We start from the raw sequence: 20,491 nt of genomic DNA, 5'->3' as shown, positions 1-20,491 counted from the left end.
ACCTTTGCCTTTGTGTTCAGGTTAATGCACACCTCACAACAAAAGGGCGGGAACGCAGTGACCACACTGAATACGTTGCATTCACTGGCTTTATGTGCCCAATCACACCCAAAGGTTGTGCATCCAATTGCCACTTACCACTGCACAACGTATATTTGCTACATTCACTCATCCTTAGAGCTTCACATAAATGTGGATCCAAACACAGATTCTGCATTATGTTTTAACTGGCCATCTCATTTCTTCTCTCTTCAAAACAAACCTAGAAGAATCTATTCAGCCCATTCCTCATAAACTAGAAGTGCAGTAGTTCCCACCTGACAGACCTAAATTACATACCTTTAGGTGCCAGGTGAAAACACTCCTTTTATCCTAGGCATTTGGCTAGTTAAACAATGTATGGCCTTTTAAAATGGGGGGGGGGTATTGTTTTGTTTATCATGTTATGTCTTTTTGTGTTTTTATACTGTAAACTGCCCTGTGATCCTCAAATGAAGGGCAATATATAATATTAATAAATAATAAATAAAATAAAATTAGCTGCGTTGGTGGGAAAAAAACACTTGTGGGAAACCAGGAGTGGGACTTAGGAGCTTGGTTCTGGTACAAATTCCTGGGCTGATCATATATTCAGAGGCACCTTATTCCCTAACTTGGGGGGGAGGGAGAGATAAGGAATTTAACATGGCCCACAGAAGTGCAAGAGAAGGGATGGTGAGAGATGGAGACCCTGCCTTAAGATCAGTCAGAGGGAGTTGAGACCCTCAGGAATACAACAAATAAAGCAACAAATGTTACTTCTGTAATCAAGGCTGATTGGTGTTCTACAATGTTTAATTTGATCAGTTACCGGTTCTTAGATTTCTTTCTTTCTTTATTGAAGTGCATGTATGATTTCATAAGATTACTTCAACAGCACTGAATGTGACAGCTTATAATGCTATTGTTTTCAAATTAAATAAGCAGATGCAAAAATGAACCTGAGAAATAAATGAGCAGTATTCTGAGAGCCTTGAGCTGCATTACTCACCTACCCACACTTCTGAGTCCCTGGCCTTAGGTTAAAAAGAAGAAGAAAAGCAGAAGGCTATGAATGAAGAGGATGGGACTGAAATTGGTGGTGAGTGTATAGCACCTGAGCTAGTAAAGGAGCAAAACAAAGAAAAGGGTGTTCAGCAGATCAATGGAGACTTTGTCAATAGCAAGGTTGATTAAAAAACAATTAAGGGAGTAGTGACAGCAAGACTTGAATGACAGACATGCCAGAGCCCTAAGGGAAAGGGAAGTATTTTTGGAATGCAGGGGGAGGGGAAATAAATTGAATCAGACAAGGGGAAAGAGCAAATGTGGTAGTGATCTGGATAAAAGAAAGAGTGATATCATGGCAGTTATTGTGCAGTGAGCCTAGCTCCAATTGAGCTCCAGCTCTTCTTACTACACCATCAATTATTTCTATTACAGCAGCACCTCAAAAAACCATTGTATTGTGTTGTGACACTTAATAAAAGCTATTCATTGGCCTGATGAACCTACAGTGTGTGGGTGGGAGAGAGAATAGAGGCAAGGAAGTGGACTGGAATCGCTCAAGGTCACCTAGTAGGTCAGTGTTGCAGTCGAAAACTGAAATGGTCAAGTGTAAGGCAGGCCTTCTAACACCAAGTCATAAAATGGTTGGGCAGATTAGACGGAAAAACATTTGAAAGGACATAAGAAAAGTCTCCAAGTCTAGATCAATGGCCCACCTAGTGCAGAATCCTGTTCTCACAGTGACCTGTGGGGGGGGAAACCTGCAAGCAGGACCTGCACATTTCTGAGGTTTCCAGCAACTGGAATTAAGAAGCATTACTCATCCAGTCACGAAGGTTCAGGTTATCATGGCAAGTAACCATTATCTTATCCTTCATGAATTTGTCAAATCCTCTTTTAAAGTCATCCACATTTCTGGCCATCGCTGCCTCCAGTGGATGTGAGTATCATAGCTTAACTACATGCTTGTTGGAGAAGTACTTTCTTTTATCTGTACTAAAACTTCCAATATTCAGCTTAGTGTTCATAGAATCATAGAATCTTAGAGTTGGAAGGAACCCAAGGGTCATCTAGTCCAACCCCCTGCAATGCAGGAATATCAGCTAAAGCATCGATGACAGATGGCCATCCAACCTCTGCTTAAAAACATCCAAGGAAGGAGAGTCCACCATCTCTCATGGGAGTCTCTTCCACTGCCGAACAGCTCTTACTGTCAGAAAGTTTTTTCCGAATGTTTAGTCGGAATCTCCTTTCGTACAACTTGAAGCCATTGGTTCGAGTCCAACTCTCGAAACAAGCATGCTTCCTTCTCCACGTGACAGCCCTTAAGATATTTAAAGATGGCTATCATATCTTCTCTCTGTCTCTTCTTTTCCAGGCTAAACATACCCAGCAACTTCAAGCACTCCTCATAAGGTTTAGTTTCCAGACCCTTGATCATCTTGGTTGCCCTCCTCTGTACATGTTCCAGCTTGTCAACATCCCTCTTAAATTGCGGTGCCCAAAATTGGACACAATATTGCACGTGTGTCTAAGGCAGAGATGAAGAAAAATCTTTATCCACTTTCTCCATGCCATGCATAATTCTAGAAACTTCCATCATTGTTGTTTAGTCGTTTAGTCGTATCCAACTCTTCGTGACCCCATGGACCAGAGTACGCCAGGCACTCCTGCCTCCTGCAGTTTGGTCAAACTCATGCTGGTAGCTTTGAGAACACTGTCCAACCATCTCGTCCTCTGTCGTCCCCTTCTCCTTGTGCCCTCCATCTTTCCCAACATCAGGGTCTTTTCCAGGGAGTCTTCTCTTCTCATGAGGTGACCAAAGTATTGGAGTCTCAGCTTCAGGATCTGTCCTTCCAGTGAGCACTCAGGGCTGATTTCCTTAAGAATAGATAGGTTTGATCTTCTTGCAGTCCATGGGATTCTCAAGAGTCTCCTCCAGCACCATAATTCAAAAGCATGAATTCTTCGGCGATCAACCTTCTTTATGGTAGCACCTTAAAGACCAACTAAGTTAGTTCTTGGTATGAGCTTTCGTGTGTATGCACACTTCTTCAGATAGAAGTGTGCATGCACACTGAAGAAGTGTGCATGCACACGAAAGTTCATACCAAGAACTAACTTAGTTGGTCTTTAAGGTGCTACTGGAAGGAATTTTTTTTGTTTTGACTATGGCAGACCAACACGGCTACCTATCTGTAACTAGCCTTCTTTATGGTCCAGCTCTCACTTCCATACATCACTACTGGGAAAACCATAGCTTTAACTATACGAACCTTTGTCGGCAAGGTGATGTCTCTGTTTCCATCATGTTACCTATCATACCTATCATAACATTCATCATGTTACCTATTATTTGCCTTTTCTCTGTAGGTAAGTTACATGTATATTTTGAATGTATTTTTCTCTGAAGAGGCACATTCCTAGTTGTATTTTATTGCAAAATATGAGTTTCAAAATGCCGTTGGTGCATTTTTTTCTCCAAGGACTGTGTTGCAAAATTCCATTTCAGGAAACTGCAGGTCAGGTTGGATTCCCACTAAAATTGAAGAGGATCAAATTTGAGGAGAGTGCTGAGAATGCTCTCATGTTGTCCTTGTGGGTTTCTCTTAGGCGTCTGCCTGACCACTGCGAGAACCGGAAGCTGGATTAGATGGGCCTTGGGGTCTGATCCAGCAGGGCTCTTCTTAAATTTGTCAAGCATCCTTAAACCCAGCACATAACAGCTGCCAAGATGAGACAGTGATTTTGCCAGCATTAAAGTAGAGTTCAATGGCTTGCTCAGATGAAAGTCTCACAGAGTTGAGCAGCCTGGATATGTTCCACCAGTCATTCCCCAAACCCTCGCTCCCTCTCTCAGCTTGTATAAATCAGCACATCTCCACTAAAGACAATGGATCAGAGCTGCATACAACAGAAAACACTATTTTTCAGTGCTTTACACCTCTGGTTTTTTTTATTGAACTGAATTTTTATCCCATCATTCCTCCAAGGAGCTCGGGGTATGTGTGTGTGTGCGTGCGTGGTGTGCATGTTCCTCTTTTTTATCTTCACAGCACCGTGCAAAGTAGGTTGGGCTGAGAAAGAGATTGGCTCAGGACCACCCACTGAGCTTCTCAGCTATGGGGAAATTTGAATATGAGGAAAACAGCAGTGACAGAAATACTTGGGATGCTTTACATCACACAAGAACAAACCTGTGCTAACAAAAGAGTTGCATCTACAGACCAGGTAATCTGAGAAGGGTGAACCATTTTCAAGATTCAGTCAGTCAATATTTTGTGGGAGAGATTCAGGAGTCCCAGCTGCGGTGAGGCCTTCGACCATCGGCTGTGGGGAGGACTGCAGGGCCTGCTCCCTTCCAAGGCCTTTTCCAACTGGCCCAGGGGGCATGGCCCAGGCCCTTACTTGGAACAAACTTTTGGGGAAGTGTGGGAAGTTGTTCTGACATTGCTTCCCGGTTCCAAGTGGTTAATGTGTTTTAAAATGTCCTCAAGCAGTCGGTGGCAATTTAAATTTTAATTTCTTTTTTCCTTTTTTTCCTTTGTTGGCTGTGGGTGTGTGGGATGAATATTTGGTTGGGGATTAATTTTAGTATAATTGTTCTGTTCTTGTTTTTGTTGTTTTATTGGTTCTGTATAGTTTGTATTTTGTTTTTAAGGGGCAGGATCAGGGCTGCCTGGGAGTGGGGCCCCAGCCAACACGATGGCTGGGACAAGTTCCACAGGGGAGGAAGCACTGGGACATCCGATCTTGGTGATCATGGGCAGGAGGCGGAGTTACACTAAGACCAGACCATGTCATTACCGAGGAGGCAGGTTTAGTCATTGTTTGAAGACTATCCCTGCCTCAGGGTCTGGCCTTGACCGGATGGATACTGGAATCAACAGGGGAAACCCACATGACCTGAAGGTGTTGCTGTGTAATGCCAGGTCAATTATGAATAAAACCACTGCCATCCACGACCTGATTGTGGATGGAGGATTTGGCCTGGCATGTGTGACAGAGACCTGGTTGGAGGAAGCAGATGGGCCTGTCCTTGCCGCTGCTTGCCCACCAGGTTTCTCTTACGCACAGCAACCCAGGTCATGTGGGCGGAGAGGGGGGGTTGCAGTGGATTTTTAGGAAGTCATTAGCTTGCATCAGGCGTCCTACTGGGAAGATCCAGTTTTCTGAGTGCATGTTCTGGAAGTTGTGCAATAGGGGCAGTACAGGATTCCTTTTGGTGTACCGACCTCCCCGCTGCACCAAGGATTCCCTGTCCGAGCTGCTTCAGGTCATGGTGGATGTTCTCCTGGAGACACCTAGTTTGGTTCTCCTAGGGGATTTTAACATCCATGCCGACACGACCTTACAAGGGGCCGCTCAGGACTTTGTGGAAAGCATGGCCTCCATGGGGCTGTCCCTGAATAAGTTTGGCCCAGCTCATAGTTATGGACATGCCTTAGACCTGGTCTTCACCTCTAGTGACGTGGGTGATCTGACACTAAGTAATAGTGAAACAAAAGAAGTGGCATGGTCAGATCACTTCCTGGTGCAACTGGACTTCTCCGTGACCCTTCCCCTCTGCAGGGAGGTGGGACCAATTTGGATGGTCCGCCCCCGCCACTTAATGGATACAAATGGTTTCCAGAGAGTGGTAGGGGATGCTTTATCCCATGTTGATGGCCTTTCAGCTGATTCCCTGGTGGCCCACTGGAATGCGGAGTTAATCAGGGCTATCGACTGTCTGGCATGGAGCCCGGACAGCCCTGTGGTTTTTTTCGGAGCTGAGGGCAATGAAACAATCGCTGAGACGGCTAGAGCGTCGGTGGCGGAAAACTCACTCCAAATCTGACCGGACACAGGTCAGAGCTCAACGTCGAGCCTACCAAGTGGTGATAGCGACGGCGAAGAAGACTTTCTTCATCGCCTCTATTGCATCTGCAGAAAATAGTAGCAGGAGACTCTTTCAGGTGGTCCGCAATTTAACGGAACCACCTTTACCACCGGGGCCTTGTAAAGACTCCAAGATCTCCTGCAACGATTTTGCAAAGTTTTTTGCAGATAAAATCACTCATATTCGGAAGGAGCTAGACACCACCGTGGGAGCAGGGCTGGGATGGGAGAGTGCTAGAGCCCTGTCTGGTCAAGTTGCATGGAATCAATTTCAATCCGTTACCCCCGAGAATGTGGACAGGCTGCTTGGACGCTTGAAACCAACCACCTGTCTCCTTGATCCTTGCCCATCCTGGCTAATAAAAGCAAGCCGGGAAGGGCTGGGCGATGGGCTCTGCGGGATGGTGAATGCTTCCCTCTCTGAGGGAACATTTCCAGATCCACTGAAAGTGACGGTCATTAAACCGCTTCTTAAAAAACCATCTTTAGACCCAGCCAGTATGGCCAACTATTGCCCAGTCTCAAATCTTCCATTCTTGGGCAAGGTGATTGAGCGCGTGGTTGCTGAACAACTCCAGGCACGCCTGGAGGATGCGGACCATTTGGATCCCTTCCAATCGGGATTCAGGCCTCATCATGGGACTGAAACTGCCTTGGTCGCGCTGGTTGATGATCTCCGGCGAGCTAGGGACAAAGGTGAGAGTTGTTTCCTAGTTCTTCTGGATCTCTCAGCGACCTTTGATACAATCGACCATAACATCCTTCCGGACCGTCTAGAGGGGCTGGGAGCTGAGGGCACTGTTATACAGTGGTTTTGCTCCTTCCTCCTGGGCCGTGTTCAGAAAGTGGTGGTGGGGGATGAGTGTTCAGACCCCTGGGCCCTCACTTGTGGGGTGCCTCAGGGTTCCGTCCTCTCCCCCATGCTTTTTAACATCTATATGAAGCCGCTGGGAGAGATCATCAGGGGGGTTGGACTAGGTGTCCATCAATATGCAGATGATACCCAGCTCTGCCTCTCTTTCAAATCAGAACCAGTGAAGGCGGTGAAGGTCCTGTGTGAGTGCCTGGAGGCGGTTGGAGGATGGATGGCGGCTAATGGATTGAAGTTGAATCCTGACAAGACAGAAGTACTGTTTTTGGGGGACAGGGGGTGGGCTGGTGTGGAGGACTCCCTGGTCCTAAATAGGGTAACTTTGCCCCTGAAGGACCAGGTGCGCAGCCTGGGAGTCATTTTGGACTCACAGCTGTCCATGGAGGCGCAGGTCAATTCAGTATCCAGGGCAGCTGTCTACCAACTCCACCTGGTACGCAGGCTGAGACCTTACCTGCCCGCAGACTGTCTCACCAGAGTGGTGCATGCTCTAGTTATCTCCTGCTTGGACTACTGCAATGTGCTCTACGTGGGGCTACCTTTGAAGGTGACTCGGAAACTACAACTAATCCAGAATGCGGCAGCTAGACTGGTGACTGGGGGCGGCTGCCGAGACCACATAACACCGGTCTTGAAAGAGCTACATTGGCTCCCAGTACATTTCCGAGCACAATTCAAAGTGCTGGTGTTGACCTTTAAAGCCCTAAACGGCCTCAGCCCAGTATACCTGAAGGAGCCTCTCCACCCCCATCGTTCTGCCCAGACGCTGAGGTCCAGTGCCGAGGGCCTTCTGGCAGTTCCCACATTGAGAGAAGCAAAGCTATAGGGAACCAGGCAGAGGCCTTCTCGGTAGTGGCGCCTGCCCTGTGGAACGCCCTCCCATCAGATGTCAAAGCGATAAACAACTACCTGACATTCAGAAGACATCTTAAGGCAGCCCTGTTCAGGGAATTTTTAAATGTGTGATATTTTAGTGTATTTTTTGGTTTCTATGGAAGCCGCCCAGAGTGGCTGGGGAAACCCAGCCAGATGGGTGGGGTACAAATAAATTTATTATTATTATTATTATTATTATTATTATTATTATTATTATTATTATTTGCATACTGGAAATTTAGGTTTCCATAATTAAGGTGAACTAAAGTGCTCTGTTGCCCTACTGCAATGAAACCACATTATTTTAAAAAATGAACTTTTTGCAGATAGGAAAGTGATGGGGGAAAGCACTCAGAAGTGTGAGGTGAGCAAACGATTAATGGGAAGACATATAAACTGTGCCAGAGAATCAGAACAATCACTCCATTAAAATTAAAAAAGTCTAACCTCCATATGTAAGCTTTGTGCTAGCAGATCAGGCTGAATGTTCAATAAACAAATCATCTGGAGGAGCCCAGAATCTCTCACACATGAAGAGTGTTAACTCACTTTGTTTTGTGGCATAATATTGCTTTCTTTGGGCTGTGTGTGCTCTGCATGCATATTTTAATCTCCTTCACCGTTTTCCGGCAACAGGTGTGATGTGAGCCCAGAGAAGGGGAATCAAGAAAGGCAAGAAGATAGACTCATAGAATTGTATAGTTGGAAGAGACCCTGAGGATCATCTAGTCCTACCTCCTGTGATGCAGGAATATGCAGCTGTCCCATATGGGGATGGAACCTGCAACCTGGGCAGGTTCCATCCCCATATGCTCTAACCAGCTGAGCTGCAACCTGGGCAGGTTCCATCCCTCAGCTCTAACCAGCTGAGCTACCCAGAAGATCATGAAGACTCTGAATTTTCTCCCTAGCCCATATTTCACCCACAAATTACTTCATTGCTTTTAGCACTACAACTTCAAAAAGTGAGGACTCCTGTCTGAATCTGAAGGGATGAACCCGCAAAAACAATGCCAGCCTCCACTATGCTGGTCCAGAAGCACTGGGGCGAGGTCCAGTGTGGTGTAGCAGTTAAGAGTGGTAGCCTCGTAATCTGGTGAACCGGGTTCACGTCTCTGCTCCTCCACATGCAGCTGCTGGGTGACCTTGGGCTAGTCACACTTCTTTGAAGTCTCTCAGCCTCACTCACCTCACAGAGTGTTTGTTGTGAGGGAGGAAGGGAAAGGAGACTCCTTTGGGTAGTGATAAAGCAGGATATCAAATCCAAACTCTTCTTCTTCTTTCCTAAATTTAGAGGAAATTAGCAATGTGGACCACCACCTCTTGGTGGCCCTTTCGGACAGCTGTGTCACCTTTTTTTTTTTTTGCAGCTGCATTATTTAGTGCTATGAGAATGAAAGAAGCCTTGAAAAGCAAGCATGAAAATCAATATGAGATGGAAAGTTTATGCAGGCTGAAGAACCGTGAAAGCTCTGATGATCTGCACCGGGTGGTATCCAGAAAACACACACTTGCAAACACACACACACAGAGAGAGAGAAAGACACACACACACACACACACACACAAGTGCTTTCATGACTCAAGAAATGATCACATGGCTAAGTCCCAAGAGAGGCATCTGGCTCAGCAGTAAACCTCAACCTATCACTGCATGAAAAATACAGAATTTCCAGATGTGTATAAGCTACTGCCAACAGGGTGCAATTCTCCAGCTTACAGACTGTTTTCAGATAGGTAAATGTTTACAAATCCCTGTTTAATGGTGCTTGCCATTTACACTGCGAAGCAAATCTCTGATTTTGCTGGGAGTAAATGAGTGTAACTGTCCGGGTTTCAGACATATCTATTAGCCAGCTTCCCAGGAACTTAGATTGTTTGCATATTTGATGTAAACTGATTGAAAATGTCAGTTTACTCACATTTGCATAATGTTTGCTGATTAATAAATTAGACACTTGCAAAATCAGGTGTAACTCAGTGCAAATTGCTAGGCTCAAAAATATCAAATCAAAACAGAAGTATTGTGTACTCTTAGGTTTTTCTTGCGCTTCATTAACAGTTCCACTTATTCTGTTGGAATGGACCATATTCTGACTTCCAGCGACTAATCAGAACATATCAACTTTACTTTTGTACGACTGCAGGAAGTTTCCATGGAATCAGGCATTATAATCTCTTACAAAAATAAGAATTTTGGTGGTAATTATAAAATGGAGGAGTTTCAATATTATTTTTTTAACTGCGATTTTTTAAAGTAAAAATAACCAGAACTTTTAACATTTTCACAGAAGCAATCAGGCTATATTTGACAAAGTTTTTTTACTATTATTCCATGTTGTAATGTGTATTAAACAGAAAGAACAATTATAACAACTGATAAAAATTAAAAGATAAAAACAAACTATAAAATAGGCATGTTGAATAAGTAGCTGCAAAATCAGGCTATTTAAACTTAAAATAACAGCAGTTTTACATATGAGAGGGAATGATTTATAACAGCTGTATCAAAAGACAAGAGTCAGAAGACCTGGGTTTTATTTTATCAGAAACTGGAATTCTAATGGGAAGCCCATTATCAACTTTCAAGCGATTTTGAAATATCTTACAGCATCACAAATGATACAAGAGCTGGATCTTGCATGGAATCCATGCTTTCCTTCTTCGAATTTGATCTCATTAGTCCACCCATGCATGCAATTGCATTTGCAGTTGAAGATCAAATACACTTGTTCCTGTCCATACCTGTAGGTGTTCCTTTTCTCTTTGTCCCTGCCTCCCAATTTATTGATTTGAATGTGTTAAGTTTGCACAAATGGACCATGAATGCAGGAATCTGCTTAGCAGTGGACCCATGTATAATTTTGTTTTAATTAAAATTATTTTAAAAGCAATTTCACCTAAAATAATGCAAATTCCAAATGTTATTTTAGCTAAGAAGTGGGTTTTCTTTGAGCTCATCACACTAGTATATGCATGTCTGTACTTGGCTGGAAAAGAGCATTGCAAAATTCAGAGAAGTGCAAATTTCAAAGGATGGCTATATTTCAGTTTGCATATTATATCGGATATTGTGAATTACATAGACTCTCCTTTGAATGTGATCTTAATCAAATTTCTGCTCTTTCCCTACTACCAAGTGTCTGAGATGGGTGCACTTACTAATTTTTGTTTGTAAGGGAAGCTATTCCTTTTACATTAAAAAAAAATCTGTACTAATTTCTTTAAAAGTACTTTAAAAAACCAGCAGCAATGCACAACTGTTAGACACAAAGTATGCTGCCGCCCTGTCTTTTTGTACTTACAAGAAAGCAAAGCTAAGGATAGCATTGGTGTAGGTACCTGGGAAGGCTGCAGAATGCAGACCACTAGAGAGCAGATTTGTAAAATGAAAGGACAGTCACTGAACCCTTCAACAACCCCAGAAGAAAGATAAATGCAACAAAAGCCCTGTACCCCACCCACAAGGATTTCACGAAAAGTTTCTCTTCCCTTTGATCATTTTCAATGCGATTTCTTTTCTTGTTAGTTGATGGAGAATGGTTGGGGTGAAAAAACTAAAACTGTCCAACACAGCAATAGCTTATTTCACCTCTATCTATCTGTATAATACTAAGCTACTGGACAGGTAGGCATATTGAGGACCTGGAGAGGATGCAGAAGTGGGATGCAAATTTGGAGGGCACAGTGACCCAGATACAGTGTCCACTTTGTTCATTAACAACAAGGACACTCATTCTTTATTAAAGTGTTGTGTACTCATTCTTTGTGAAGAATGCTCATGTTCTGTGACACATCAGGAGAGAGTAACAAAGGAACATGTATTTGGAACATTTTGCCTTCTTCTCTTCTCCTTCCCCTTCTCTCCCCACCCACACGCTGTCTTTCTCCCTGCTTCCCACACAGACCCTCAAACCAGACCATGACCTTCTTACTTGATATCATCTTCATTAGCAAAAATGATGACAGCTCGGGCATGGGATGTTTCCAGGAGGCGCCGAATGATTTTATCAAACTCTCCTGCCTTGGGCTCCCGGGGAATCTTGACTGATTGTGCCACACACACACTCCCTGTAGTTGGGGGAAAAAATGGCATCATTAGAGAAGTCTTGGAATGGAAAAATTACCAAGCAATCCAAAGCCTGGGGCTCCTTTGCTACCGCCCAGATGGGTGGTCTAAAGGAAGCCACCCAGGGCACATCCTGCCATAGCCCATGCTGATGACCTTTCCATGTCTGTAGATGTAACTCAAGTATAGGAGATATGAGTGATGGACCTTGATGAGTATGCATGTGTGAGCAAGCCCCAAGATGATTACATAAGACATGCAGCTAATGCCAAATTTCACCTGCATTTTAAATGCCTGGATGCAACCATGAAAACTACATAGAATGACATGAATGGAAACCTAAAAGGCTGCATATCAGGTTCTTCTCCCATAGAAATGGCCTATAATTGCTCTGGAGTTTCATTCAGACCTGAATTATTTTACACAGGCAGGTGCATCATCTGATTTTTTTCTAACCTTGATTACTGCACTACTGACAAAATGCCTGTAGGTAAAGAATGGGCAGGTTAGTTCAAATCAATATGTGTAATTCACTCTCTTCCTTTTAATGCCCTCTTAGAGTTGCCAGGTCACAATGATGCAGAGACAGTAGAAGCCATAATTGGCAGAATTCAACTTCTCTGAAAATCTAAACATTACAGTAGCCTTTATAGTAGACCATCACCATCACCCCTTCACATGAATCATGTTTAGTGGCATTACAGTGGAGGCACACCGCAACATCATCCCTGTGGTTGTGTGGCTCCTTGGCCCCACTGCTGATGCCTACATCTTAAGCATTGATGTATGCAGAAGAAAGCCGGTGAGTGCAGATCTCTATTTTCATAGGCTTTCTGCACAAGCTGGAACCCCAGGCATGAAGGGTTCCAGTCCATGCAGAAAGCATATGCACATAAATGACTGTGCACATAGGTTTTCCCTGCAGAGTTCCACCTAATGCATGCATAAGAACACAATAAGAACTCTGCTGGATCAGTCCAATCCAGGCAGTTGATCTAGAGCAGTATCCTGTTCTCACAATGGCCAGCCAGATACCTAAAAGCAGGACCTGAGAGCAACAGCACTTGTGGTTCTTAGCTACTGATATTCCATTGCCTCTGACAGTGGGGATAGAACATTGTCATTGTTGCTTGATGATAACCTTATCTTCCATGAATACCGTATGTCTAAACCTCTTTAAAAGCCCCCCCCCAAAAAAAAAACCCCAGCAACTATGCATTGTATGAAGAAGTACTTTTTTTTGTCTATTATGAGGCTTCCAATCTTCAGCTTCATCGGATGTCTCCATGCATGTCAAGCATACAGCCAAGGACCCCTTTCTACACACAATGCCTCTGCATGCAATGACGGAGGCTGAGCACATTTTGGATATAGCAATGCTATGTCCCTTTGGCTCCTTGGGCCCCCACTTTCATTTCCCCGCCTCCTCTGCCCTTTCTGTGCAAGCCTCATTCTCCTTGCATTCCTTCTCATTCCTGATTCTCAGTCCATTGCCTACTAGGCATACCTCCTTCAACCACCATGTCACCATGTCTCCAGGCTGCCCGGCACATATCCAGCCCACCACCTGTTAGCCTGCACCATTGTTCCCTAACAGTAACATTTATTTTATCTAAATGAAAGTGGGGACTGTCCTGCCAAGACATACTGCTTACCTTGCTTGTTAACAAGTGCACCCATGTGCTTAGAAAATGTGGGTGGGTGGGTGGGTGGGTGGGTGGGTGCGTGCGTGCGTGCACACACAAGAACAGGATAATGCTGTAGTTTTCAGAGAGGCAGATTACAGTCAATTTATATGCCCAAGCGGACTCACTTGAATACAGTTCTTACTACATGACATTTTTTTAAAAAAGAAATCCATTTATAAGGAGATTCATATGGATAGATCCTAGGTTGCATTCCTAAGCTTACTCATAAGGGGGTATGTTTGATCTTAGAGCAGATTCATCTTGGAAGACTGTGCGACTCCTGCAGATAGGCAATCCAGATTCATACTCATAGGAAGTTGCTTTATACCAAGTTAGAGCGTTCATCCATGTGGCTCCTGCGTTGGGATAGAGCTGCAGAACAGCCCTCCCAACACTGCTCTTGCTACAGCTTAGCTGGATGGGGAAGGGCAAGGCAGTGGAAAGTTGACACTGACACAGCAAGCCAGTTAACTCTGACTGGCAGCAGTTCACTGGGATTTTTGAAAGGAGTCTTTTCCAGCTTTGGCTGGAGATACCAGGTTTTAAACTTTCTACATGTGCTCTGCCACTGAGCTACACTCCTTCCTCACCAAGTATTAAGCATATCTCTCCTGTCTTATTGTTCTTTGTGGATCTTTGTGTAGCTTAGTATTATAAGATGTGAGCTAATTGTGGGAACAAAACGGTAGCACGCTACATACCCAGTTTTTATATTACTGGTGGAAAAATCCATAGTAAAAAGTTTTAGTTATCCTCTAAGTATCTGTTTCCCCTTTGGAGGTGGGATGTTGCAAAATCCATTGCCAGCTTTACTGCAGTTTTTCCTGGATCAATTTGACCTCTGGGCTGCAGCAATGAGAACCTTTAAACCTGACCGCTCCTGAGGGTTCTGTAGAAGCAGCTAATTAAAAACAATTTCTGAAAATCAAGACAGAAAACTGAAAGGATAGCTGGATGCAAAACTGCTCTGGCTTGCTGAGACTTAACCCTCAACATCTGTTTACGCCGGCCTTTGCAAAAATACCAGCCGCTCCTGCTCTGTGCGAACTTTTGCAGTGGCCAATCAGATGAAAAGGGAGCAAATATATGAGACAGGAGATGATGAAATGTTTCAGGACCTTCTGGATATAATTGATAGTCTCAATTTGCATAGGAAATGACAGGGCTGCTGCTCATATGCCACAAAAGAATCCCTATTTATGCAAAGGTCAGAATAATTAGCATAGGGTTGCTGTTCCAGAGGCCTGCCCCCACAGTACAATTTACCTGCAGAAAGGGAGCCTTTCTTTCTATCAGGAAAAGATTGAGAAAGAATAGAAGGAAATAATAGCTAGTCCTCCTAGCAAAAGGCTCTGTGTATAAATTGGTCTGTAGGACTTATCAGTAACCTTATTAGTTGCTGCTGATGCCAAGGAGATCAGCAGCCACACATCAGAGCTTTATTTCTAAAAAGAAAATAAAGAGTGGTACTGCAGATCAAATTTGCCAGCAAGTAGTAGTCTCAGGATTGCAGACCATCCTCTATTTTCAGACTTGGAAGTGGAAGTTCTATATATATGGAACAGTATTCTTATCTTTAAGAACGTTTTATATATGCCAGTGCTATATCTTGGCTTTTCAGAACAAGTTCCAGGGCTAAACCATGGCTTAGATGAAATCCTGCTTATAGTAAAACTGAAAATATGAGACCAGATTAATGGAATCATAGAGCTGGACGAGATGGTTGGACAGCGTTCTCGAAGCTCCCAACATGAGTTTGACCAAACTGCGGGAGGCAGTGGAAGACAGGAGTGCCTGGCGTGCTCTGGTCCATGGGGTCACGAAGAGTCGGACACGACTAAATGACTAAACAAGAGCTGGAACCCCCTGTCCAACCCCCTGTACTGCAGGAATCTTTTACCCAGAGTAGAGCTCAATCCTATGACCCTGATACTACTGACTGAGCTGTCCCAAGAAAAATATCCCATCTTGCCCTGTTGCTGTGGGCTGACATCTATGACGTGCCAGAAAACAGTCACTACTGCATAGATATGAATGGAAAGGGGTCTACCAGTCTTGGAAGTGGTCCTGGAGAAATCCATCGCCAGATCTTGGTGCAGTGAGAGATGGCAATGAACTCCTGAAGAAACTGAAAGGAAGGGGCTTCAGCCACAGAGCTCACATGCTCATGGTTGGACAGCATTTCTTTACACAAGGAACCTCAACCATTTGGGGCCCAGGAAATCTAAGAACTCTCATAGGCACCACTTTGCACAGAGGAAGACTGGTGATGCTCAGAACACACCCCACTAACTAAAACCAGACAACATACACAAGTAAAAGCAGGCGTCGCATAAAAAGGCAACCTGCTCAACCAAACAATCTCCAGAAAACCCTCATTAAAATTATTTAAAATTAAAGAGGGTCAAGGAGCTGTTTGGCACAAAAAGGGGGCTTTCTGGTGGTTCTATATTGTCCAGAGTCACCATGTTGGGAGCCCCAGATTTACATTTTCACAAATGTCCCTCTTTTTCAATAATAAGAATAATAAAGCATTTGGGACTCCCACTTAACAACCTCTCATTCAACTGGAGGTAATCAGCCTCACTGGGTCATTTTGCCCTACACACCGTCCACAGTGAATATCCTGATTACTCATCCCATATTTTGACATATCAGAGCTACAACTTCAGTATGGTGTAGCCACCATCTCAGTCCTTTTATCCAAACATCATTTGCACAAATAAACACAGAAAAAGAAATAAATCTTGTTAGCAAAACTGACAGCAAATGAGTGGGGAGATGGTTTCTCTATGGCAGGAAGAACCCCTAGAGGTAAGAGGTTAATGGAGAGCAGCTCATGAATAACCATGAGCAATGACTATTTATAAGGCAAACACAAAGTCTAAACTATGGGATATTTTAATTATTTTGGAATAGTGAAAGCTAAATTAGGGACAACAAGTAGGGAAAGGCAGCAGCCCATCATCAAGGAGGCATCTGCTCCTTCCCAGTTTTATCACACAATAGCCAATTGTTTGAAATGACAATTGCAAGGAGATCAGTTGTCACAGAGCTTGATTAGCATCTTGTCCTAGTAAACATCAATGGAAGCAATCCAAACTTATCAAATAATGACACTTGCAAAGAGGCAGTTATGGAAAGACAAGCTCATCACATGCAAGTTCCTTATGCGCTGCTAATGGCTACATGCTTATGATTAGGAATGTCAGAGGAATCCATTGAAAACAGACTGCTCCGTAGATTTACACCTGCCCTTTCAACCCTGTTGCAGCTCTTACTGTGGATGCTTTTCGCCTTAGTTCTCTGCAGCAAATGATATTTTTACAGGCACACATTATACATAAATAGATACACATATAGATATAGAAACAGCTTGGTGTTATACATTATTTGCATATTCACTGACGTAACTGCTGATATTCTGAAGTGTTGTTTGTTGCCAGAAGTAGCCCAAGACTGCAATTCTAACCAGGGATTGTATACATGATAGTTAAGGTGAATGTTCCATGATGTCATGGTAGGGTCTGGCCGAGCCAAGACAGAGAAAAGGCATGGCTGACAGATAACCCCAGGGAGGGTTCACGTGGATTGGAAAGGTCTCTATCCAAATGGGGAGAACCCAAGGAAGAGGATCCTGAGGGAGGGATTTCCCTCACCTCATCCCATTTCCCCACCAGTCCCTGCAGCACAAGGCACAGGCTCCACCTCCACCTTCAGAGATGTTACAGGCTGGTTCTGATTCATCCACTTTGCTGATCATGCAAGCAACTCTGCCTCCAGAGTTGTCTTGGAGAAATGTTAGGTTGCTCCCTCAATCTGAGGCTCAGAGTCACTTGCCATGCTGAGTTGTGTTTGTTCCTTTCCCTTATGGTGGAGTTGTAGAGTGTGTGTCATTGTCAGAGCAGTATATTTGCTTGTGTAGCACCTGTTGTGCCTTTGAATAGCATTTTGCCTATGTAGCTCACTGAGCTGAGTATTAAGATTTTGGTAGAAACCACAATCTGAGTTTGAGTTCTTCATCAAGTGGGAACTAGGACACATTAGCACAACAACTTCTCCTTGGGCAACAGAATGTTCTTCCCTGCTCTCCCTCTGTGTGCCCCCAAAGTCTGTTCTGGGGTATCTCCAGAAAAGGCATGGGATGGTGTTCATGCAGGAAGAGAGGGGTCAATTCACATTGCACTAGTGCTAATCCTTCTGCTACTGGAACTTTTCCCATACTTCCCCATGTCTACTCAGACGTAAATCAGATTGAATTCAAGGAGGCTTAAGGATTTCAGTCTTAATATGCTTCCTACTGTGGTTTTAAAAAAACAACAACAATGAAAAGTATTGCTCATTATTGTTCTTTTTACATGAAAAGAAGTGAACTTCTTTGTACCTGTGCTCTTTTGTTAAAGTTTGAACCTCTTTGTCAACATCTTGATGTGACTGCTCATGTTTGATAACTCATCCATCCCCCAAACCTTACTATAAAACTAAAATTAAATTTCAAATTCTTTTCCTCTTTCCCGCCTGAAGTTTTATTGACTTAAAACTTGTTATTTGCTACAAGCAGCCTCTATGCACGTACTCAAATGCCTTTGTACTGTACTGTAGATTTAAAAACTGAGCATTCATCATTATACTTTTCACAGGGCAGGAATACATTGGCATAAAAAGAGGATTTCAAGGTTTTGAAAAACAAAAACATGTTTACTACAAACAGTAAAAACATAGGAGAATGCCTGTAAAATGTTTTAATATACCCACAGGATTCATGCAATCCAGGACAAAATGAATAAAACATTAACAGGATGCTAAATTGTCCCTCCCTGATGCCTGAGTGAGGGAAATGAGACAGTATGACAAGTTTATACTGAACTGTGAAATTAAGTTAGTAAGATAGGCTGCAACCCCAACCACACTTACATGAAAGTAAGCTCTGCAGAATTCAATGCAGCTTCCATCTAAGTAGGCATGGTTAATTTTGCAGCCATAGATGGGTTTCTGATGGGTCATTAGCTACTTCATTAACTTTGGTTTTAAGGTGTCACACGACTCTTTGGGTGTTTTGCTGCAAAAGACTAACAGGGCTACTTCTCTGAAAATTCATTAACTTTGAAAGGGAACACACAGGTAAGGTAATTGATTTGCAAATATCTGCTGATAGCCGAGATACATTTGTTTGCTGTGTAAAAAACAAAAACAAAACTGTATTTCCATATCAGTGAACAATAAAATGGAAGGCAAATGTTTGAAAAAACAAAACGGCTTGCAGAACAGAAAATACCTGAAGTGGGAATGCAGCAGAACAGAAAATACCTGAAGTGGGAATGACTGACACAATGGACCGAGGCAGGTTTGTACATCCCCTATTTATGATTAAAAGGCTATTGTGCTGCTTGATGGATGACATGATTAGCATGCCATCAAATGATAATTGCAGCCCCAGCCCCTGTGCAAGGTCACAGGCACAGGGAATGCCCACACCACACTTACTTGTGGGACTGAGAAAGGCTGAGCAAGAGGTGTAAGGCGCCGCTAGATATCTGGTGTCAGACTTACTGGAATCCTACATATCTTTGAGGATGGATAACCTCAGCATCAGGACGGCTTCCTGCACTAGTACATGGATGTCTGATGGAGATAAAAGGATACTAGGAACATGTCCCTTGTTTGTGCAGCTCTGTGTGTCACAGCATCCAACCTGGAATGCATCCAGCTGCCATGTGCTGGTGTGAAAGGATTAAGCACGTTGCACGTCCATGCACAGGCAATGAAGAATCAGGACCCTCCTATCTCTGGCGCCAGCTTCCAAGGCAGTTTGTCAGGCAGGAAACTCGTTACAGAATGCCTGTGTGTTCCTTATATTAGGCTGTAGGCTATAGAAGTTAAGAGTCCATAGCTATCCATCTCAACACCTTGGCTTAATCCCTGTGCACTCGTGAGGGTGGACAGAATACGAAGACAAGAAGAGTATGTTAGCAGGCTAGTGCAGAAGAAAGATAAAGAAGAGATCTGTTTGAGAGTCAGACAGCTCTGGGGATTTAGCTTTTAATGCCTTTGATATATTATGTAAATCTTTTTTCATCTGGGGTTGTTGTTATTTTGAACTTTACATTTTATTAATTGATATCATAATGCAAAAGTGAAGAAAGGGGAAGGGGATTTAGCTGTGTGCACAAGAACCACAGACAGGCTTTCTGTATACATTATCATCACCAATGTATATAAAAGCCAGCTCTGAGAATTATGTCATGCTTCAGGGCTGTCATGCTGGAGCGTGACCAAGAGACATTACTCAGGGAACCAACAGGGGAGGAGTAGCACACACACATGCACAAACACACACAAACACACAACAAACAGAACTAGCAACGGAATGGGAAACAGAAGTGGGGGCATCTCCTTGCCTCTCTCCCCGTTCAAAAGAATCTTCCGAATTTGAAGCATAGGAAATGCATTGGGGAATTCTCAGCTGAGTAACTCTTAGATCCTGGCCCCGTGAACATTCGTATTAATCAGAAAGGGCAAAGTATCTTGAGGGCTTTCCTTTTTCAATACTGAATCACAGTGAATTATTGATCTCTGCATTCTCCTGCTACTCACTCCTTCTTACCGAGGAGGGGAGATGATGACTAAAATTCTTATAAAGTGAGATTTATTCTCCCACTTCTTCCCATGTATCACTACTTCCCAGATTTACAAGAAGTTTCTATTTAGTATGTCTTATTCCCATGTCTTTCCAACATCATCTGGAAAAGTAGAAATATAGATATAGGGAGAGAGAGAAATATATGTGGCTCTGGCTGCCTACTGTTCACGGACTGTTCACACAAGGGACAAGCCCACTGTCCATGACAATTTACTGGTGCACTTAGAACAGGAATGGGGGGGGCAGAAGCTCAAGGCCGAGAAACACAGCAGAATGAGCAACTTACAGCAGGGCTGGCTTATTTCGAATTGTGAAGGAATACCCACTAAATTGAGGAGGAGTGGCTGTAAGACCAAAGTCCAGAATCTAATGTAACCTAATGGCACTGCTGTGTCCATCCATCCAAACCTTTCAAATCCATTGAACAATAGAAGGGCTACTGT

General features: G+C 43.6%; 1 protein-coding gene across 2 annotated transcripts in view; it reads right to left on the bottom strand.

Annotated features, from left to right (window-relative positions):
• The window catches only part of GRM4 (glutamate metabotropic receptor 4), a 287,327-nt gene that overhangs the window by 90,622 nt on the left and 176,214 nt on the right, over nt 1-20,491 (bottom strand). For both annotated transcript variants that reach the window (XM_083744949.1, XM_083744950.1), the window contains exon 4: nt 11,587-11,722. In XM_083744949.1, the coding sequence (XP_083601075.1) occupies nt 11,587-11,722 (136 nt within the window). The remainder of the gene's footprint in view (nt 1-11,586; nt 11,723-20,491) is intronic.

The sequence above is a fragment of the Podarcis gaigeae genome (assembly GCF_964106915.1).
Source record: "Podarcis gaigeae genome assembly, chromosome: 6".
Taxonomy (NCBI): domain Eukaryota; kingdom Metazoa; phylum Chordata; class Lepidosauria; order Squamata; family Lacertidae; genus Podarcis; species Podarcis gaigeae.
Note: the sequence above shows the minus strand (reverse complement) of the source record. Positions and strands in the feature narration are given on the sequence as shown.